This window comes from Corvus moneduloides, chromosome 6 (assembly GCF_009650955.1).
Source record: "Corvus moneduloides isolate bCorMon1 chromosome 6, bCorMon1.pri, whole genome shotgun sequence".
In the NCBI taxonomy this organism is placed as follows: Eukaryota; Metazoa; Chordata; class Aves; order Passeriformes; family Corvidae; genus Corvus; species Corvus moneduloides.
This window is the reverse complement of record NC_045481.1, coordinates 4,890,297-4,913,388: the sequence shown is the minus strand read 5'-3', so window position 1 is coordinate 4,913,388 and position 23,092 is coordinate 4,890,297. Positions and strand designations below refer to the sequence as shown.

Below are 23,092 nucleotides of genomic sequence, written 5' to 3'. Positions count from 1 at the left end.
AGGGCAAACAATGTTTTTTCAAGCAAACTTCACTGAGGACCCCTTACAGACTATTCTGACCTGTCCCCAGAGCCTTTTGATGGCCACCTGCCAGCTCCTCAAATCCTGACCCACTTTTTCTGAGAACTCAGTGAGGGAGAGTTTCACAGACAAGAGGAAATCCCTAAACAACTTGCAGCCCATAGAGTGGAAGGTTTTTTCTCGGCGGGGGGGGGGAGCTTGGGTTTGTTGTGGTGTTGTTTTTTTTTTCCCCCAACTTCCCAATGAATGCATCTGGCAGCTCGCTGTCCCTGCCAGTGCAGGATTCCAGCGGAAACCAGAGCTGGGAGGGCTCTTCCTGCCCGGGGGAGGCTTCCCAGGAGTTTGAGGAATTTACAGTCGTCACCTTTCGCTCCCCATCCCCTGCTGTGTCGCACTGAAGGCCATGTGCAGTGGCAAGCTGCAGACAGCTTTGCTGGTGGCCAGCTACTTTGTCTACCTGCTGGTGGGTGCTGCCGTGTTCCAGGCACTGGAGAGGACCGCCGAGAAGCAGGAGAAAATGGCAGCTGCCCAGATGAAGGAGGCTTTTCTGCAGAACTTCACGCAGCTCACGGTGGCAGAGATGGAGCAGTTCATGAAGGTAAGTGGAGCCCTGTGGAAATCCTTTCTCCCTCCTGTTTCCCCATCAGATGTTGTTTCCTACACAGGTAACTCTCACTGCTTTTTGTGGTCACTTGGATGCTTCCAGCAAACCCCTCTCTAGTCTGAGCAGGCAGCTCACTCTGATGGTAAATACCGCTTGTGTAGCTGGACAAAACCTTGTGTGTGTTAGCTATTAAGAATTCCCATCCCACAATATCCTGGTTTTTTGGGGTCTTGCCTCCCATTGATTCTGCTTTCAGTGGAGCTGTGCTCATAAACAATGGGTAGCATGGCAAGAAAAATGAGGCCGTCTGAAACGAATAGGCGTGGCTACCCCTTACAACAGTCACAGCACAAAGGAACAGTAAGGAAAGGTCTGTATGGAAAAAAAAAACAACAAAAAACCCTCCAAATAACTACAAGGAGGGTGGCATGATCAGAGTTTAGTTTTTGAGGATGCTGCAGAAGTGAAACAGGTAGCCTGGCCAGGGGAAAATGTTTCTGATCATGGCACGGGAAGATGAAGATGAATATGGCTGTCTCTTCAACGTGGGTATTTCATAGCTCTATCTGCTATAATGCAGGAGAAAATGAGGAGTGCAAGCCTTGCTGGAAGCATTTCCTCGTGGAAAACTAATGGAGCTCGCAATGGGCCAGTTCACAGGATAAGGAAATGCGGGGGAGAACTGGTGTTTCTAATAGCACAACCAGCAATTCAGCCCTTCAGCCCCTGCTTCACCCATGAATGCATCCTCTTCACCTTGGTTGTTTTTTATGGGTAGGAGAGAAGGTAAAAAAGAAAGATGAGCTTCTAAGACAAATCTTTGTGCAATAGCTGTGGAAATGATTTTTGTTAGCCTTGATTTTCTGAGACAACAGCAAAAAACATAGTTAGGGAAGAAGCTGGGAGGAAGACTTTGCTGGTGCAATTTATTCCAGCACATGTCCTGCTTCTGGCAGGGCTCTGTCCTGGATTTTATCTCAGCTGTTTCTGTACAAAACAGCCTGCCTTCCAGATGTCCAGTCCAATGTTCTCTGTTTGCTGAAGACAGGGACAACTGGATACTGTTTGCTTTATAAATTTCCTTTTAACTTTAAAAAAAAAAAAGAGATAAAAAATAACGGGACTTAGAATTAAAACCAAGGAAGAGTCTGAAAATGCATAAAGTGATAAATGATAGCATTGAAGAAGTGTGGAAGAAACATCTACTCAAGCCTTGTGTGGCAGGGCAACCCAAGCCATCAACCCAAACCATCTCTGACAGATGTTCCTCCAACCTCCTCTCAAAGGTACCTTTGTGAATGCGTGTGTAAATATGTAAATTTGTGCATGTGCATTCCTGCATGCAGTTTGGAGAAGAGTGTGTATGTCAGGCTTTGCAAATCAACGGACTTTCTCTGAATTTAATTCTGTGACACTTACCAATACACTGATGCACCCCTAGGAGGGATCCGAGTCACTGCTCATACAGGTGGGCAAACAGATCCTGGATCCACCACTGCCATCTTGAGGGCAAGTCCAAATCTAGCAACCAGCCACCCCCCGTCCCTTAAGCCAGTGCTCTGCCACATCCTAGTCACCCACAGGATCATGATTTTCCAAGCTACTTGGCCTGAAAGAAACAAGGTCCTTGGCCACACTAAGAGAAACAATTTCTCTCCAAACACCCACTAGAGCAGTCAGCACAAACAGGGCAGAAGCTGAATACTCAAAACCACTGGATAATGGCTTCCCAGCCTTGGAGGTGAAGGTGTGAATAGTGTCAGATTACCTCTGAAGTGAGGTGAGTGGTACTCACAGGAAAGGAGCTAAACCTGTATTTTTGCAGCAAGCACTTGAGAAAATCAGGCATAATAATACTAAACTTTGCTTTCTCTCCCAGAACCTGATTGAAGCCATTCAAAATGGAGTATACCCTGTTGGAAATGAATCACAGTTTGAAGAAAGCAACTGGGATTTCAGTAACTCCTTCTTCTTTGCAGGCACAGTTGTCTCCACAATAGGTAGGTCTAATGCTTTCCATTTATGTGTGCTTGTGTGTGAGTGGTGCTTATTATGTCTGGTTTTTAGGACATGAATGGATGATGCTTTTCAAGATAAAAACTCCAATGCTTCATTGTCATGGGTGGCAAGCAGGCATGGACTTGGTCCTAAGACCTTACTACTGCACAGCTGTTCATGCATTATTTTGGCTTGTCAAGAATCAGTAGCCTTTCCTATTATTTCCCACTTGTTTCTTCTTTTCAAGCCATCTGTTAAAATGTTCACTCTGCTAACATTTGTGGGTGAGAGATAAACTTCACTTTCCTGGTGTTTATTCCAGGCTTTAAATCTGAGAGTGCTGTAAAGCATAGAAAAATGTAAGGAAAGAAGTGAATCCTTCTGGGGCTTGGGCACTGTCTCCATAACCTGTTTTGAGCTGTTAATTCACATATTCAATTAGTAATATGCCAGGAGGAAAAACAAATGGAAAGGCGAAAGGCAAATGCTGTTCCAGCTGTATCCTCTCCCACCTCCTGGTGCACCCCCAGCCTCCTCACTGGTGGGCTGGGGTGAGGAGCAGACTCTGTGCAAGCACTGCAAACCAGAAACTAAAACACCTCTGAATTAGCATCACTGTTTCCTGCACAAACCCAAGGAAAATTAACTGTATTTCACCCAAAGCCAGCCCACCCCCCCCCATTTCATAGCATTTAGATCATGCTCAGGTCTCACAGTATCCAATATATTTTCATTACTCAACACCACTCTTCCCATCTTTTAATGTAATACACGGATACTATTCCCTTAGTCTACAGATTGCCCCTGTGAAATGTCTGCAAAATGTCCATAAAGGTCCACAAATGTCCAATGAGTTGGTTTAGCCCATGACTTTGGGATCAATCTGCTAAAGTGGCCACTCAGGATAGGAGAGGAGATGTGCTGGGGGGAATTAATGAGCACCAAAGCCAGCTCAGGTCGGGTCACTGCTGCACTCCAGCTGCTTCTTGCCAGGCTTCTCCTCCTCTGGTTCCCCTGGCTCCTGCTCTAGTAATTCCCATAATATGCAACTTAAATCATGGGTTACAACAATTTGAAGGTATTTCCATTACAATCTCCACCCCTGGCCCCTTTGAGCCAGGTTATATCATTTAACACTGCAATGAACTCTTCCCTTTGCTCTACTCCAGCTTGGATTTCTCCACAGACTGTGGTCCCTTAGATTGTATCTGCTCCAAATGAGGACTTACCTGTGAGCCACGGTCCCTCCAGGGTGTTCCTGCTCTGTCGTGGGTTTGAGCAGCTTTGAGCTGCTCCAGCCTGGCCTCACACACAGGTTCCCATGCTTCCCGCCTCACCTCGAGTGCTGTGTGCAGTTTTGGGCAACACAAAATAGAAAAGATATTAAGGTATTAGAGAGTGTCCAAAGGAGGCCATGAGGATGGAGAAGGGTCTGGAGGGGCCTTATGAGGAGCAGATGAGGACACATGGTCTGTTCAGCCTGGAGAAAATTGAGGGGAGGCCTCACTGCGGTCTTCAACATCTCCATGAGAGGAAGTGGAGGGGGAGACACTGATTTCTTCTTTGTGGTGGCCAGTGACAGGACTCAAGGAAATGGCCTCAAGTCATGTCAGGGGAGGTTTAGGTTGGATGTAAGGGAAAGGTTTTTCACCCAAAAGGTAAATGAGCACTGGAACAGACTCCCCAGGGAAGTGGTCACAGCACCAAGCCTGACAGAGCTCAAGAAGCATTTGAACAATGCTCTCAGGCACAGGGTGGGATTCTTGGGGTGTTCAGCATAGGGCCAGGAGCTGGACTCGATGACCCAGATGGATCCCTTTGAACTCACCATATTCTCTGGTTCTATGATCAGAGTACCTGCTGCAGCAGGGCCTCATCCCTGGGCCACAATCCCTTCAGAGGTGCACCTGCTGTGGCACAGACATAACCATGGCCACATGCACTTTGAAATGTACCTGCTCTGGCTTGGTCTTATCCAGACCCACAGATGCTTCAGGATGCCCTGCTCCCACATGGATTCATCCACAGGTCACAGCCCCTTTGACTCAAGTTCACACTGGAGCTTCAGCCTGTCTAGTGCAGCAGCAGAGGAGCAGCCATCACTCTGAATATTTCCCACTTCCTTCTTATTCCCCCATGTTTTAAATGTCCCTATGGTCAGCTGGGTCCACCTGTGCCAGCCTCCTCATTGGTGAGGTGGGGTGAGGAGCAAAAAAGGCCTTGACTCTGTGCAAGGGTTACAAAGCAACAACAAAACATCTCTGAATTAGCAAGACTGTTTCCAGGACAAATTCAGGTCACAGCCCCATACCAGTTAATATGATGAAAATTAACTCTCTCCCAGCCAAAACCAGTGCAGGAACACAGGCTGTCCCAGGAAATGTCCAAACCTGCCTGTTTCTCTGCTCCTTCATCACAAAGGTCTGTTATGAAGGTACATCAGGTACTTCCACTCCTCTTCACCAGCTTTTTTTAAATGAAAATGGAATATTTATGCAATAGGGAGCACAAGACAGCTCATGCATTTGGGGATCTAGTAGCCAAAAAAATCACTCAGTTGTTTTGTCTTTTCCCCCAAAGAAAACATTGCATTTTTCAAGTAATGGATGCCTTTAGATGAACTGTGCTTGGGAAATGCCTTTTCCCAGGATCACTGATAGCGTAAAGACATACACAAAGTTCAGCACTCTTGCACTCAGGGATATTCCTCATGGGGTCCAAGAGTCTCGAGACTAAACGACGTGTTTGGAGTTGTCCCACTACTTACATAAATCCTCTCTTAGTAGGACTTTAAGAGAAATACCTCTCTGGCATGAATAAGTCAGCCACCAGCGAGGCCTGGACTAATTAGCACCATCTATTCTAATGCACACTGCGCTGCCTTGGGACTGGAGTCAGTGTCTGAACATACCAACTTCCTGGGATTTAGCCAGGGAGGTCACTAACACACAGGCAGATTGACAAGAAGCTGGAGATGGCTGCCTGTGATTCTAGCAGCCTGGGACTCCAGCCCTGATGTCTTCCAGATCTTCAGACTTCTATTTTCTGACTTCCCATGTATTTATCGCAGGGCAGAGCATGTTTCCCATAACTGCTTCTTGATTGTATTTTTGTTCCCATTAAGGCTGTATTGGGAACACACAGTGCTCCCTGCATTCCCCCAAACATGCAGGGTGAACCACTTCATCTGCCTGCTGCTTTTTTCAGAGGAAAAAAGAGTGCATTTGGGCTGAGAAGCACTAGACACTTCTATTAGGGTCAAAGGCAGGCTGGATTGGGATAGGGGAGAATGTGACTGTGGATTGCTTCAGTTCTTTGGAATATCTCCTCTGACCCATCATTTTTTTTATAGGCTATGGCACATTACATCCTAAAACTGCTGGGGGACAGATCTTTTGTGTGTTTTTTGCTCTTTTTGGAATCCCTCTGAACATTGTTTTTCTGCACCGTGTCGGTAAGATGCTCTCACTGCTCTGTACGAAGCTGGGGAAATTCCTGTACGAGAAAGGAATGAGAAAGGTAACTGGTTTTACTTACTTGGGCACAGTTATGTGCTCATTTCTAGTGTTTTTCTCAAGTTTTATGCTGCCTTATCCTCAATTACATTTGTTCTCATGCTGGGTTAGACACTGTGCTAGGACAAGAAAAGAGACATTCTTCCCTTGCTGAGCTAAGCAGACCTGTCAGCCATTGAGGAGATATTCAAAGGAAGGGATGCATTTTGTCTTCCCACTTAGATGGCAGACACCCAGCCCCCTTCAGCAATCAGTGGAGAGAGTGAGCATCCCACCCCACTTGGTGAGACACTTATCTCAGGAGCTAACACCCTAGGGAAGTGCATGGATCCCTTTAAAACCAGTAAGGGTGGTTAAGCATCTCCCCTTGAGGCAGCAAAAAGCAGGTGAGCTGTGAAAAGCTGTAAAAATTAGGTGAGGTGTAGAGGTTTCAATGGATATTGACTCAATGCATAGTGTGTTACCCTCCCTAACTACCCAGTCCTTCAGTCCCTCTCCACCCTTAACTTTGACTGAAAGGAAGCGTCAGGCTGAAGTTGTCCATTTGAGCCCGGCTGCTGAAAGATGAGGAGACACCTGTAACAAGCTACAGACAGGATGTCTCTTGTCTGATTTATGCCCCATTTTATTTGCAGCTCCTCCCCTTCTCTCAGCACTGCTGAGGAAGTGAGAATAGCTTTTCTGTGTCTCCCACTGTAATTCTCTTTCAGGACAAGGTATGATTGCGACAGATAGCCCTGTTCAGATTGCTGAATTTCTTGTCATATCTGGCAAACTTAAATAGACTATAGGGCTCAATCAGATACAGACTCAAGCATGTACACAATGCATGAAGGCATGAAAAGTTATCCAACAGTTGCCATTAATTTCCAGGTTATCTGGATTTAGAAAATTCTATATGTAAACGCTATGCACGTCTGGATGATAAATCTTTACATATAACAAGCTTTTTCTCTAGTCAAAGCTTCTTCATGACTGCCGGGAATTAGAATGGCTCAAAAGTCACTGTCCAGGCTCTTCTTTATCAAGAGCTCATTAGTTAAAATTCTTCTTGTAGTAAGATATCCACTGGGTAGGAGCCAAGTTGTGGCATTGATGTAATGAGAAATAAAGTCAGTAACGGTCAGAAATGGTGCAATTATGTTTTATAAAAAAAGACTGCTTTCCCAGGAAAATTTGAACGTTCTTTTGGTGCCAACTCTAAATACCTGAAAACTAAAAATGAAGTTGCCTTGTGATAAGTGGAAATGATTTGACTCTGGTAAATGTCATTAGATAGGAATTCCTCCTACAGTCATGGTCACTGATACAATCAGATAAAAGACTACATCTTCCAGGGTTGCTGTGGACATGCAACACCCATAACACCTGCTTCCCCCTGCTTCCAAGCAAGGTTAAGGCATATCCAGAGGAAAAGCACTCAGCAGAAATCCTTCAGTGCCTGTGGTCCTAGATAGCCACCCACTTTGAATAGCCACTATTATATATAGCTTATTTGTGCTTCAAATCATGATTCGAATTGAACTGGTTTATTTTTCAGAAGAAGATCAAATTTCTGACCCTTTTGTTCTTCCTGGCCACGGGGATCCTGGTTTTTCTGTGCTTGCCATCAGTCTTCTTCCAGATAACAGAGGGCTGGTCCTACAGCGAAGGAATTTACTTTGCATTTATCACCCTCAGCACCATTGGCTTTGGAGATTATGTAGTAGGTAAGGTTGATTCCAGAGAGGAAGCACGTCAAAACACCAGGATAATGACTGTAATTCCCATGGGTTGACTGAATGTACCGTAGGAAAAAATCTGTCAGAGTCTTTGACTAGTCTTTGCCTTGTATAATTCTGGGGGAAGTACTCATTTCTCTGGGATTGTATGTGCTGATAAAAGCACTAAATAATGTAAATATAAGGAAATGAGGTGTTTTGGGGTACAAAGAAGACAAGTATTTTGGTGAGGAGAGGGAAAGTGCAGGGGGAGAATTCAATGAGCCTGGGAATTTTTGTTACCAAGAGGGAACAGTTGATGACAGTCATACAAAACAAGGCTTATATCACTGCTTTAGCCATCTAAGAGTTATGTTTCACAGTGTAGAGTGAAGAAATAAATGATCACATTTCAGAATATATGACTTTACACAACAGACTGAGAGGTGGAAATCCCAATCATGGGAATGTGTGGGTAAATCTACTCACACTATTAGAAGTAGAGCTTCAATATATACATCACTGCAAAAGTGGCCTTCTTTAGTCTCCTGAGTATCTCTGGAGGTTTTCTATCCTCATGTGCCAGAGCTTAGGATTTCCCCTAAAGAAAAACTCTTTAAGCTGAACTCAAGCATGCTGGAATGCTTCTCAAAACATTTCTGTGGATCCACTGGACAAAATACACTCCATGAAATAAGTTTCCAGAGGAACTGCAGAATAATCACCAGGAGATAAATCAGCATCCACACAAGAAGCAGTAAAGCACCTGGACTCCATGGAGGATCCAAGATTTTTCTACAAGAACCTGTCCTGCCAGCATCTTGCCAGCCTGAACTTCTCCTCAGTGGGGATATGTGAAGGAAGCTGTAGCTAATATTTGAGCACTAGTGCTGTCCCCACAGAGGATCTGGAAGCCTCACACGCCTTTGTGGGGGACAGACATCCACCACACAACAAACCCCAGGCTCTCAAGCTTTGCAGAGGTGCTAGACAGGCCTTGGAGCATTGGAAGGATTTCTTACATAAGGCTGAAGACTTTGACAGAGGAAGCCCTCAAACTTTTCTAGACACTGATGTGTCACTGCTGACCATAATTTCTCAAAATCTATTCCTCGAAATAGTCTGCAATACAGAAAGGTGGAGAGGGGCTGGTGCCATGCAGGAGAAAAACTGAGCATCAAAATGTGGCATTGTCTTTCCTTGTCCAAATCACAGGGGTTTTACAATAATGATAGCAAGTCACATCCTGAAAACCATGACTTCCATAGCACTTTCCTCCTCTTCAGCAGTATTGCTTTATAAATACAATTAATTGTATTTTAACTTTTTAATTGTTATTTTAAAATAACAATTAGATAGGCCTCATGGCTCTATGATTTCATCTTTGTTAGGATGACTTAACTGGAGCTAAAATATTTTTCCGTGCCAGTATTTAGCTTAATGGGCCTTAACAACAGTAATAAAATATGGATAAGTTTAATACTTCACATCTTCACAGTGAAGCGAGCCGAATCAATGACTGGTCTGAGAATTATGCACTGAGAATTGCTTACAGATGACAAATGGTTTTGCACTGGCCAAGTGGAACAGAACAGGTTTGAGCCGATTTGCATTTTAGTAATTCAAAACTGGTTTGTAGCTGAGCCTGTTGGGGATAGGGAGACATGCTAGGAAGATGGCTCAGACTGGGTTTAACTGCTGGGAATACATGTTATCTATAGGAGATACCTCTAGGGTGAAACCCCCTGTGCATTGTAAACTGCCGAAGTCCAATTTTGGGTTAACATTACAAAGATATGACTTGTGACTTTGTTAACCCCACATCATGAACTCCAGATAAGAGCATAACAAGGAGGTGCTTTGAGGCTGAGAATCCCTTTGCCAATCAAGTCCAGCAGAATAAAAAGAAGCAGCTGTTGGATACCTATCCGTGAGGACAAACTTGCCCACTGCTGTCTCATTTCCAGAGCTCTGGGATAATAAAGAGCAAAAATCTTGCACATTGATCTATGCAGTACAGGGCACTGAAGGACTTGAAAAGAGTTGCCAGCACCTGGGCTCCTTCTGGGCAGGTTCACCACGAGGTTTGTGGTGATCTCCCTGTCCATGCACTTTGCTGTGTTGCCAATTACGTGAAGTCACCCTTGGAAGTGGCTTAGAGCAATCCATAAGCATTATCACCAAGTGCTCCTGCAGGTGCCGGGGCCACAGCATCTGTGTCATGATGAAAACATTGTGTGGGGCCAAGTTCAGTGGGAGCAAATGCTCTCTGTACATTTGGGGTGGGTTCCTGACATGTGAGGGATCAAACGAAATGACCCATGCAGAACAGCGGGTGTGAGATCCTGGCTGATGCTAAGAGGATCAGACTGCATGAAATAAGCTTTGGTCCACTGGTTTCCAGCACAGAAAGTTCTCTTCTTGGCATGTGTCAGTGAATTCTCATCAGTCACTAGTTTTTTTAATGAAGGAAGCTCCTGAAGCCATTCAAAAGCGAGGTAGGAATTGCAAGTACTCTCTTTGTATGATCGCAGGTACCTGTAATTTAAAGGAAATATTTATTAGGTTACAATCACACTCTATAGAAATACAGGGAATTACAATAACCCAGATAATAATTTAATGGTTGTGTGGTTACAGTGGCCCACTGTGCTCTGCTTTTCTGCTTTGGGAGTAATTCCACGACAATACAATACAATTGAACATTATTTCCCACATTATTTCATTTACCTGTGCATGCAGCAGTTGAACTGGGATTGATATGCAGTAAGGGGGAAAAAATATCCTTCTCTGATGATAATTCACCTCAATCACAGAATTATTTGCTTCAATCCCTGTGTGTCATTTGACAGGCCAGCATATTTGTATCATGTTTATTGCATATATCAGTTTATTGCAACAGGAAGAGAGTTGCCCAGCCTTAACCTAATGCTATGGAGCTGACAGTCTCCACTACAATGGAAAAAGTAATCTTAAAGTACTCACTATAAAACATATTGATGAATTCATTAGACTGTTCCACTTTACACTGGCAAGGCAATTTTAACTTTTTAATTTTCTCCTTCTTTCTATCCCCTTATCTTCAGGTAAACAGTCTGACAGGAAATACTTTTCCTACTATCGAGTGCTCGTGGCCATTTGGATTCTTTTTGGCCTTGCCTGGATTGCTCTGCTGTTTAATTTATTGACAACAGTACTAGAAGACACTGAAAAAATAATTGTCAAGGATCTCCAGCAAATTGGAAAGGTGAGTAAGGACAATGTAGGAAGCCAGCAAAGAAGATGCTGGCCTGTTCAATTCATTCCAGAAGAAGAACTGCTACCACCACATGCTGGAGGGGATGCACAGAAAATGGAGTCGTTAACAGCAGATTCTGAACACACAAAAAATGAAAAAAAAGTGTTTTATAATAACAAAACTATTGTCATAACATGTGAGAATTGAATTCTTCATTGGAGAATTGCTAGTTAATTATTCTAAAGAAATCCCCATAGAAATAAAATTTCTCCTACCTTTTGCTGAGATATGACCTTTTAGAACTCAAGACTTACAGTTACACTAAGCCTGAATATTAATGGTAAGAAATTTGCTCCTCAGTTTGCAGCTCAGTTGTGCTAACAGCCTGAGAAGTGCACCTGCTTTGCAAGGTGTTTTTAAGGTGTTTTCACAAAAATGCAGAGGAGGGGCATGGAGGAGCTTGCTGGTTCTATTTGGATTTTGCAGCTTGCAAGAAACCATGTCTCTTCCAGGAACTGACATGCACAAGCTTTTTTGAGGCATTGCATAGCACCTTTGGAAGAAGAAATAAGAGTGTATAACTTAATAGATGCCTGACTTGAGCCATCATATTGGATAAGGTGTTATGGTCTGAAAGACACGTTTAAATGACATGGCCTGAGCTCAGTTCAGAGACGCCAGAATCATCTAATGGACAGGGTTATGAAAAGGTTAGCATGTTAGAAATGATTGATTCTACCACTTCCTGTTTTATACTGAGATGAATAAAGGCAGTTTCAGCTTTTATCCCTGTGGCTCTGAAAAACCTGTCTGATGGTGTTTATAAAGAACACATAAACCCGTATCTTTAGTTCAATTTTTATAGTCATTTAATTCTATAAGCTTTTTATAAGAACAGAGACCAGGTTGAAGGGAGATGTCCTTGCTGCTGTGTTTGGATTCCATAGGAACTATAAAGCCATTTAGCAATGATTCTGTGGTGCTGTGGCTTTCCAAGTGTGAGTGGTGTCTAAACCTTCAATAAGGTTAAAAAAAAAGGATGTCAGATCTGGGTGTGGTTTTTCAGACGTGCTGTCTGGCTTGCAGGCCATCTCTGGGTGAAGATGCTGACCTTCAAAGAGTTGATCTCTGTGTCACGGGCCTTCTGTGTGCCAAAAGTGCATGAAAACCCAACCCTGAAGAGCTGGCAAAGCAGCTGGGGCAGACACAGTCATAGAGGTGAAACATCCCGTGTGTGTCTGTGATCACAGCAAAAATCAGTCCAATCCAACACCATCTCTGACGATGCCTAATGTGTCCCCCAGCAGTGCAAGGATCAGGCAGCTCTGCCATGCCCCAGCACAGGGGGCCAACCCCTCTTCCAGCAGCTGGTGGCACAAGGCTGCCCAAAGAGGACGTGGGGTCTCTCTGCATCAAAGTCCATGAATTTGCCCAAATGCTGAACTTGCATCAGCGCCCACAGGACCCCCACATGGCAGTCCATAGCTTTAGTACACAAGTCCCTCACTCTGACAGTGCTGAACCTGTCACTTGACAGGTTTTTGTGAGCCTCTCAAGCTCCTGTTTTTTCAGACTGAATAATTCTTCTTTTCTCACCCTCCCGGTGTTAGTTACAGCATGACCAGCCCATGCCAGAGTTATTCCTGCATGAAAGTGAGAATAAATTACAGCTGTAAAGCAATTTCAGGTCATAAAGATGCAATCAGCCTTGAAGTTGGATTCATTACTATTTCAGTCAAACAGAGCCATGCTTCTTGCCAATGCAATTCTGCTGGTTCAAGACCTGGCATGTAGACCTAACCAAATATGTACTTTCTTTCCCTCCACAAATTATTTTCCAGTGTTACCCTCAAGGCTGACTTCTCACCTCGTATGTCTCACTGTCAGTAAACCTTTATGAGGCAGCAGGAACAAAACCTGAGTGAAATCAAGGAAGGGTAGCAGGGGTACCATAGGGCACAGCGGTCCTTGTACAAGCCAGAATCCTGTTGCTGGCACAAGACAACACCAGAGCCAGGCAGAGAAAGCAGCTGGATGCTCCCAGGCAAGGATCTCTTCACCTCTCTGTTTTCCCCTCTCACCAAGCATTAACCCACATTATTATTTTCCAGGCATCATTCTGTTCTCTTTTTTTCCCAGCCCTTCCTAGAAGGATCATTAACCCCACTCCCAGTCTAATGTAGGGACTGTCAGGGCTGATTTAGGGGGGATGGTCCTGCCTTGGGGAGCAATAGTCTTTTTGCACAGCCTCTCATAATTCCTTCCATGCCAGTTCCTGGTGTCTGATGTCACCCAGACCTAATGGAGGGTTTCTTCAACTTCTTCTCACTGTCCCACTTGCTCCCTGTTGTGCCAGATAACACAACCCAGCCCTGGAACAAGCTGCTGATGTCCCATTGCAACACAGAGCAACTGAGGATGCTTTTTTTAGACATTTCAGGAAGGGCAAGACAGATATCCTGTGGACTCTGACTGTAAACAAGAAGCACAGAGCCAGGCAGTGGCTCTTGGAGCAAAATAAGACAAATTCTCTTTCCTTTGCCGTGGTGGGTGTTTAGCAATGAGCCTTGAAACCCAAGCACTTCCCACTTCCAGGAGTTGATCTATCCTGTGTAGCTATTTCCAGGTAATTCACTTTTTAACTCATTCCTCCTGCCATGCTTCTGGGTAAGGATGTGGCACAGAGGGAATGAAAAAGTCATCCAAGGCCAAGGGATCCAGGAAACATTAGCCAGGAATGGCCATCGTGGGGCTGTCCTCCTTCAGGCACCAGGAACTGAGGTGTCCTTTCAACTGTAGATGCCAGCCTGGGAACACAGAAAACACATCCACAAGGATAAAAAGAAGAAAAAAAAAGATAAAACGTCTTAGGAGAACTCAACTGCTCTGAGATAGTAGGCTGTCCATTCACAAATCCTTATTCCTGCAGAGGCCTTTTGGAGAAGGGTCTTAGCTTTGCTGCTTGTGCCCTCCAGTGGCTGTGTGCTGCAGACCCTTTCCCTTCACCTCCCTGCCAGGTTTGGGTAGCTTTACTCCACCTCCCATTGTGCAGCTCAGTTTTGTTAGGGATGATGCCTGAAGTGGCCATCTAAAAACAGAGACTAGACAGGAGTAAGGGAATAAGGCAGGGATTTATCTGAAAGGCCTTCAAAGGTACCCCTGGGGAGCCAGAGGCCACTGCCAAGATGGACCCCAAGAGGGACAAAAGCTCACGAGTTCTTCACCCTTTTATAGGTTTGGTTCATTTGCATATCAGGGTTAATTCTCCAATTAAAACTTCAGCTAATGATGTGATTTTCCCGAGCTCACCCCCCTCTTAAGATGTTGGTTTACACATTTTGGCCCTAGGACAGTCTGGGTGTTCTTGGAGAGCAGGCCTGGAGAGGCTTTGTTATATCTACCTAGCATGAGAGGGCAGAAATTAACAGGCTACAAGAAACTTCAGAGTTACACACTAGGGAGTACAGAATTTGAAAAATATAAAAGTTAAAACCTATGGCATCAGTGGGAACCAGAGGACACCGACCTGTATTTTTATCCCATTCTCACGAGCTTGCAAAAGGCTAAAAAATGCCTCATTCTCCAGAAAGAGATGGGAATGGGCACCTCAGACTGGTCCAGCCAAGGTCCCTGCCTTATACCCACACAGAGGCAGCTTTGTGGAGGCCACCTGGGGATGTGATGCCTTTCTGCCAGCAAACCATCATGTGAAGGATCCTCACTGGCAGCACGCAAGGTGCCAATGGTGGGGTGCCCTCCCATCATGTGCTCTGTGCAGAAGCTTCCTCTTCATAATATCTGCTGCAGGGTCAAGGCACACATTCCCACCCGTCTCCCACAGGGAAAGGGATTGGTCTGGAAAAAATGTGCAAAAAGGCAGGTTTGGGTGCAGGCTTTGGGGCCTGGTGGGGCTGGCCCACTCTGCAGCAGCCTGGAGGGCAGGCAGTGCCTCATGCAGCACGAGGGGCGGAGATAAGAGGTGCAGATATGTGGAATGAAGAACCAGCACCAAAGGGTGTGTGGTCCTCTGTGCTGGGAAAGGCAAGGGGAAAGCCTGGGAAAGCTGCGAGCCAGGGTGGGAGAACAACTTTTTTGGATGTGATATTGTTCCTCGTTCTTAAGCTGAATGATAAATCTGTCTCCAGAAGGGCTTAGGCACAGCAACAAATCTCTCCAGGGCTGGAGCAAGCAGCCTTTTCCAGCATTATCATCCTCAGAGCATCGCACAACAGCAGAAGAACTTGTCCTCACATCACCCTTGGGAGGAGGAGCTGTTGATTCCTGTGCAGGTAACAGGGCCCCAGAGAAAATTCAGTGTATCACCCGAACTCATGCATCAGACCTCTGGCTCTCTCAGCCAGGACCAGGTGTCCTGGTATTGCTTACTGATAAACTAGACCCAGGCATTCATTCTGTAGTTGCTGAGGTTAAAAAAAAAATAGACTTGAATTGAGAGCAGAATTAGAGCAGAGATTCTATTCCACATCTGGAGATATAAAATAATCCCAAGATTTTTAATTCATGAGTATAAGCCAGGCTTTGCTCTTCTTCTGCACGTTCTCCTTGCCCAAGGGACAGAAACCAGGAATAAATCTGTTCCAAAATCCCTGTTCTTCCAAGTGACGGAGTGACAGAAATCCTCTGGAGACCAAGCAGAAGGATTCTCCACTGGCAGATCTGTGCAGCCTGGAGCCTTTTCTGGGAGCTGCTCAAAGCCCTCGCTGTGACCCATTCCCACTGCACCACACGGGGAAATCCAGTTTTCATGCAGCAGCCTCCTGTGCAACTGCCAGCTCTCCCACTGCAGCTTGTTTTCAAATGGGAAACATTTCCAAGGCAAGCCAAGTACTTTCCAATACATTAAACCAGTTGCTGAAAAACTCCAGGAGTAAGATTGTGAAATATATTATCTAGGATTAAATGGCAGCAGCATGTTCCTGCATTCAGTCTGTGCTGCTCCTCATACATCACCCACATCTTTGCTGCCAGCTAGGAAACAGTGTGCATTTCTGCACTTGAAACCAAGCAAAAGACATGAGGAATTATTTTTCCCCTCAGAAATTTTAATTGCCTCCAGAGAGAACAGGAGAAACTACACTTTGATCTGTCTTTAATTAGTATGAGGGCTGTAAGGGATCGTTTGAGGTCTCCCTCAATTAATAGCCAGTTCTTTTGGAGAGATTATTTTTTTCTGGAAGCAGAGACACGACTCAAAGCAGTGGAACACCTTCCTTGGCTAATATAATATCACACAGCCAGTGGGATAAGTTTTTTACAGCCATTGCTAAGCATGGGCCACACACATGCTGTTTTCCACTCTGTCACACTTGGACTTGTGCTTTCTCACCCGACTCATGACCAAAAGGCTGGATCCAGCTCAGAACTGGTTTAACAAACGTAACTAATCACTCTGCAAAGGCTTGTTTGTAATCCATCCCTCATGATCACATCCAAAGAAATAAAACCCCCAGGTTTTGGTGCCAGCCAAGTCCCTTGTACCATTCTAGCAGGATTCAAAGTGATCTTGAACATAGGTTATACACCAGGTCTCACACTGTGAGGAAGAGGGATCCTTTGCGATCCCTCACATGGATGTCTGGGCAACACTGGGGCAACACTGACTTCACTACATTACTAGCAAAGTCAATATTTAGCCATTCTGGGGCTAAAAAGCTGGGGGGAGCAAAAATTCTGCCTCAAGAGCCTTGCCCATGCTCTTGCATTCCTGCAGACAGTCTCACCTCCAACACAGAACATGAACTCAAATCTGTTTAGAAAATTCAGCATTTACTATCACAAGAGGTTCTGGACTCAATTAGGGTAGTTCTCCACCATGGGTTTGGAAAGACTCATTATGCTGAGTTAAAATTAGGGCAATTATTGAATCCATTTGATTACCAGTTCGACATGATTTAGAAGACATGTCTCCTGAATAAACACTTTCCAAAGTTCTCTTTCAATTACTCTTACATTTGTGGTTGGAAACTACATATGTACTTTGTGGTGAGATGCTGAAGCATGAAATAATACATCCCCAGAAAGAGAGATACCCTGATAAGCAGAACAATAATAATAACAAGCATGAGTCATTGAAAAATGAAGGGAGGTGCAATTTACAGTTTAACTTCATGGCTTCCTTGAGAGGGATTAGCCAGAAAGATGCTGATGTTCTCAAAGAACAAATGTGGTTTGAGGTGAAAGTTTTCAAAAGTAAAAGATGACTGTTCATCTTTTGGCATGGAGAAAAGGTCTTAAATTTAAAATGGCTTTGGAGATTTACTGGAAACCAAGGATGAAACCTAAGCAGATATCAGTCTATTATCAACTTCAGAAGCCCAGGCATTAATCTTAAAATAAAATACACACTGCCTGACAATTAGAAAGATGCAAGAAGCCCAGTATAGGCACCTTCCAGTTGCTGGACACCAATTCTCCCTATCCAAGCAGTGTTCACAAAGCATGCAGGATCTATTCAGCATCTCTGTTGTGCAAGTCTGTTGCAAATCAATGCTGGGGTCAGGGCCTGTACATTGCCCCAAAGTAGATATAAATAATTTAGAGTTTAATGCCAGTATCTGCAGAACTTCAGCCAGTCTCCCAATTGCCAGTATAAAATTCCAACACATAAATTGTGACCCCATTGAAATGTTTTTTTTTAAATATATTTTTCCTTTCTTCCTTTCCTTCCGTATTTCTTTCTTCCTTACAGCCTTCAGGTTGGTGATGGGATGAAGAATGGATGCAGCAGAGCTCACTACAGTACCAGAAATGCATGGGCAGCTCCTAGAAAACATGGCCCAGCAACAAGGTCTACAAAGTGCTTAAAGGCTGAGTATAGTGACAACACTGGTAGCACAATTAGGTGATGCCAAATGGCCAAAAATTGCCAGGAGAAAGCCAAAAAGAGGAATTTCCAGCAGTGGTTGTAAAAGGCTACTCCTTGCTTGCAGCAGGTCTCTGGGCAAAAGCCTGAATACAAGCTGCCCACACTTTTTGCTTGAAGACAGGTAATTTTTAGGGCTGGGGTTTGGTAACAACACTTCCCAGTCATCATCTCACAGATGTCTACAGGAGCTCAGCCTGCCTTGGCAAACCAAGAAGTGAAGGTGGAAAACATCCTCTAGGAATGTCAAGGGAGAAGCACAATTTTTGGTGCGTGAAATTTGCATACTGGCATTTGTAGTAATGAACAGGATTAAACCATACCAGAGTGGGAAGGGCTTTGGTGTGGCAGCCAGGGTGCCTTCTAGCCACTCTTCTGGGAAGTTAAAAGCATGACTGGAAATTTCCATATAGAGCCCTGCTTTGGCACATGGTTTTCTCAGTGAATATGGTTCAAGGACAAAAACAGAGAATGGCAAACTCATGCTAAAACCCCCAAAGCCCACACTTACTTCACAAATGGCAAAAAAAGTGGAGCAGTGAGTTGCAGAAATGAGAAATGTTGTCACTCCCCCACCAAGGCCATCTGTCATACGTGGTGACAGCAAGGTGAGGAGAAGGGGCATAAAGAAGGATAGGCAGAGCACTCTCCCCTGTGGGATTAGGGATAGTGGCTGATTTTTGGGATCAGCCTACGCAATAGGTAAGCCCCCTTGAGGGACATGTGTCCATCAGCTGAGACAATAAGTGCATTGTGGCTGTAGAGGGACTTTTTATAAGGACATGGAGTGACAGGACAAGGGGGATTGGGCTTCAAACTGACAGAGGGCAGGGTTAGGTTAGATATTAGAAATTCTTCCCTGTGAGGGTGGTGAGCCCTGGTACAGGTTGCTCAAAGGAGCTGTGGCTACCTCATCCCAGCCCTTTTCCAGGCCAAACTGGACAGGACTTGGAGCAACCTGGTCTAGAGGATGTCCCTGCACATGGCAAGGGATTGGAACAAGATGATCTTTTAGGTCCCTTCCAATCCAAACCAGTACACGTTTCTAGGATTCTATAAAGTAACTGTGCACACACACGACAGAGCCTCCAGATGTCACCATCAATCCAAGCAAGAAAGAGGCACAGCACAAACCATGCAGAAAAACCCCACTTGAAGGACTTCTCCTTCAGTCCCTGTTCCCCTGTCTGGAACAGACAGGCAGGAGGGTTTCCAATCCACCTGGATAAAGTGCTCGAATCACAGAAAAAATCAAGGAATGTAGTTTATAGCTGTGCATGCAAGCATTTTGTATGCACATTATGCTGATGTAGACCACATGTGTGCTTCCCTGTGTGTAGGTGCTCATTACTTTTACATATGTATATATATACACAAAGTTATATATATATAACTTTATCTATATAACTTTAGGTCTTAAGAATAACAGGCTCTTTGCCAACAACTTTACCTGAAGGTAAAAGCAAGGTGTGTTCTCCAGTGCCTTTTCTAACCATATGCATATTGATCTCTTCCAGCACACATTCCTGTGTCCCATCCAGCTGATGAGCTGAGAAACAGAGTGATCAGCCCTGTATAAAGTATCTGAGAGCACAGGCACAGGTGGGATCCCCCAGAGATGGAAGGCAGCATGCCTTCAAGTCTGTGTAGTAAGGTCAGTGTTGATTTATCAAGGAATTGGTTGTCTCCTCTATTTCTCTTGGCTTGTTAAGTTCATTTTATGGCACTTTAGATTTTCAGCAATCTAAATTTGCCTGTTAGGAAAAAAAAAGGCTTACAAAATCCCAACTCTGCCTCTTCTTCCCTTGAGCTCTGCCCTCTCCCTACTGCCCACAGGATTGCAAAGTGCATTCAGAATTTATTGGGAAGGAAAAGGCCCCTAGCTCTGCTCAAAGCTGGCATTTACATCGTCCCTGTCACAGTGTGGAGCTGTGACACCAAATAAAGTCACAAGCAGAGCCAAGCATTGAGACAGCAGAGGTGTGGGACCCAAGGGTCACCTTGTCTGCTTGTCACCCTTCCAGGGCTGGAGAGGGGTGTGCAGTGTGGCAGAGCACCCTACGAGATAACTTTGTACCTGCAGATAACTGGGGTGATATTCGGGGGCTCTTTATTTAAACACATCCTTCCCCCTGAACACCACATAAAAAAAAATATTACTGAAGGAAACGCCAGATTGGGCACAGAGGTGTTGTTTTTACATGAAGAGACCCTCAGGGTTCTCCTGCACCAAAAGTGCTCATCCTCACAAAGTCTGAGCAGGGCCTGGAGGGATCATGACACGGACGATTAATGGATCTCTCCCAGCCATAGGTTGTCAGCTGAATCAAGCACTGCTAATGCAGGATGTTGTCCCGAGACCTCTGTTAGCACAATGACGAAGCTTTTTTTAAGTCCTCTATGTAAAAGGCATAATCCCTGCATGCCAATGGATCATATCCTTAAGATCCCTAGGGAGCAAGGCAAATGTGGAAAGAAAGGAAAAGGAAATCCCTTATTTCATAATGGTGCAAACAGACATGTCAGGAGAATTACATCAACATGCAGCACATGTGAAATTTAATACTCCTCCTAATGCATTTAGATGAGGCAAAATGTAAAGTCTGTACTGCCTCTGGGAATAATTCTGGTAGGAAGCTTTCACCACTAGGAACCAAGGTCTTTCTACTTTGGAATGTGAGCCTTTGTTTTCAAAGCCATCCTGAGAGACTTCAAAATCAAGTTTGTTAAGTGTACGTTACTCTTTGAAGATCTGTCTTCCCGAATGAAACACTGGTGCTCTTCCCAGCCATGCTGGTGTCAATGAAGAGCAGCATGGTTGAAAATCAGTAAATATTCACAAGACAACCTGTAAAAGAGGAGAGGCTTTGCACTGCAGAAAACCAAGACAAGCAAACACAACAGAGCCCTTATCCTTTGCCTGGTATCAGCTGGCATTGCTGCAAGAGTGCTTCAGGCTTGCATGGATTTCCACCAGCTTTAAATGTGGCCCATAGGGCTCTCAAAAGCTTTTAAATACAGTATTTGCTTTGGTGTCCTTGCAGACAGGAGGAGCCTGAAATCTTCTCACTGGTTTCCCTCCCTTATATCAAACCATGGATATGGAATTCAGCAAAGGATATAGCTCATATGGGGCTTGAATTCAGACAAGTGACTTGAAGTGATGATTTCCCCCCTACCAGGCTGCAGATGATCGATGTATTATGCATGAAAATAGTGCCAGGCACAGATGGGGTGGGAGTAGAAGGTGTGAGCTGATAATGAGAGCAGCCAAGTTCTGCTAGAAAAGACTCTACAACACACTTGCATGTTGGGCAGAAAAAGCATGCAACATGCATGAGAGCCTAGCTATGGTTTCAAGGGTCAAACAGATTAATTACAGTCAAAACTGAGATTTATGCAAGGATTTGAGTGGCATGGTTGCCAGAGGGAACAGGAGATTAGCCTTGATGATTCAAGGAATCATCTTCCAATCTTGTGTTCTTGAATAACCATTAGAGAGCTGAGTAAAACACGTTTTCTGGGGTTTAAAAGCTGAAGACAGGGAATCCAAAGGGGTGACATAGTACTGCATCAGATACTGCCTCCAGCAGGATCCTGGCTCGTACTCAGCACAGTGCTGAGAACTTGGCACTAGGTCCAAAGCTGAAACAAACAGAAATTTCCTCATGGACATTTCTAGGGTTTGGATCCAAGCCACTGAAGACCAGCATGCAGGGCCTAATCCCGAAAAAACAGTCAATGTTTGGATGAGAAACGTCACTGGGTTGGAGCCAGGTGGGTACAGACTTCCATGGGAGGATGAGTCAAGAGAGCTCCGACATCATCTGCAAAAGGACCTGATACTGTGGGAGAGAGCTTAGCTAGTGTAAAAACCTATGAGGAAGCAGTGATGGTCCAAAGAAAAGCCCACAATTTCCCTGGTTGCCCTTGGAGCACTCTGGAGATCATTGCAAGACCAGGCACTTGAAATAAGCTGCTTCCCTTCTACATCTGAACCATGAGAAGGGGATAGTCTGTTCCTCACACAACCTCTCTGAAGAAACTCCAGCCTTGAGCACAGATCTGACAGCTGGCAAGAAGCCATTGGCTTTGCCAAATCTGACCACAGCTGGTCCCTGATGCAATAAAATGTTGAATCACCAGAATCTGAGAATGTGCTTGTCTGGAGGGTCACCAAGAAAAATCAGCAAAGGCTTGCTGGCAGCTTGCAATGCACTTGCCAGTTCCAGGCTCCGTGGAAACCTGACCTGTCGAATTTCCTCCAAACAGGGCTCAGATGCTCGAGTCTGCCAGTGGGAATAAGCATTTCTGATAACACTGCCCAGCTTAAGCTTGCAAAGAAACCTCAAGTAGAGAGAGCATCACAAGGAATGAGGTTCCCAGTGCCCCAAGGGGTTGCACCCCACTCACCTAAAACCAAGAGCAAACGTGTGACGGAAAGGATGCATTGGGATACTGGAATAGCCCACACTCATGATGGTTCATGATGGGACCCATCAGCTCTGCCAGCCACTGGTCTGGGTTGTTTCTGCTTCCCCTCCATCTGCCAGCTCAGCAGGCCATCTCTGCAGTGATCCACACGTGTCCTGAGACACCTTTAAACAGGCTTCCCTGTCACTGCAGCCCAACACAGTCTCCCTAAAGCATAGGAGGATGTGAAGGGCTTCAGTAAGATCAGTTTCGTTTATTATCCAGAGAAGCTGTGGCTGCCCCATCCCTGGGAGAGTTGGATGGGGCTTGGAGCAGCCTGGTGTCATGGAAGGTGTCCCTGCCCATGGAACTGGCGGAGGATGGAACTCGGTGATCTGTAAAGTCCCTTCCAACCCAAATTATTCAGTGCTTTCTATGATTACTATGATTTCACTAGTTTTATACCCAATCAAAACCTGCCACAGACTAGTAAAAGCCCCTTCATTCCCACTTTAGTTGTCTTTAAGGTCACATTTTGTGGTGCCAGCACCATTGAGACCTGCACATCAGTCTGGATCTGGCCTCCATCTATCCTGCATCCTTATCTCATGCATTTTCAAGGAGCTCAGCAGAAATTTATGGATCAAAGCTAATCGATAATACCAGAGCCCTTTTACCATATTGCTTTCACTAAATTACTGCATCCTTTAAAAACAGAAA

The 23,092-nt window shown here is 44.9% G+C and overlaps 1 protein-coding gene across 2 annotated transcripts; it reads left to right on the top strand.

Annotated features, from left to right (window-relative positions):
- Nucleotides 1-275: 275 nt before the first annotated feature.
- Nucleotides 276-13,919, top strand: LOC116445962 (potassium channel subfamily K member 16-like). Of its 2 annotated transcripts, none has more exons than XM_032113150.1 (5): nt 276-619; nt 2,505-2,625; nt 5,976-6,142; nt 7,682-7,847; nt 10,925-13,919. In XM_032113150.1, exons 1-5 carry the CDS (start codon nt 425-427, stop codon nt 11,281-11,283), a joined length of 1,008 nt encoding a protein of 335 aa, XP_031969041.1. In that variant the 5' UTR covers nt 276-424; the 3' UTR covers nt 11,284-13,919. The 2 variants fall into 2 exon arrangements, with proteins under 2 accessions (XP_031969041.1, XP_031969040.1); XM_032113149.1 differs by having other exon boundaries at nt 7,679-7,847.
- The last annotated feature ends 9,173 nt before the right edge of the window (nt 13,920-23,092 follow it).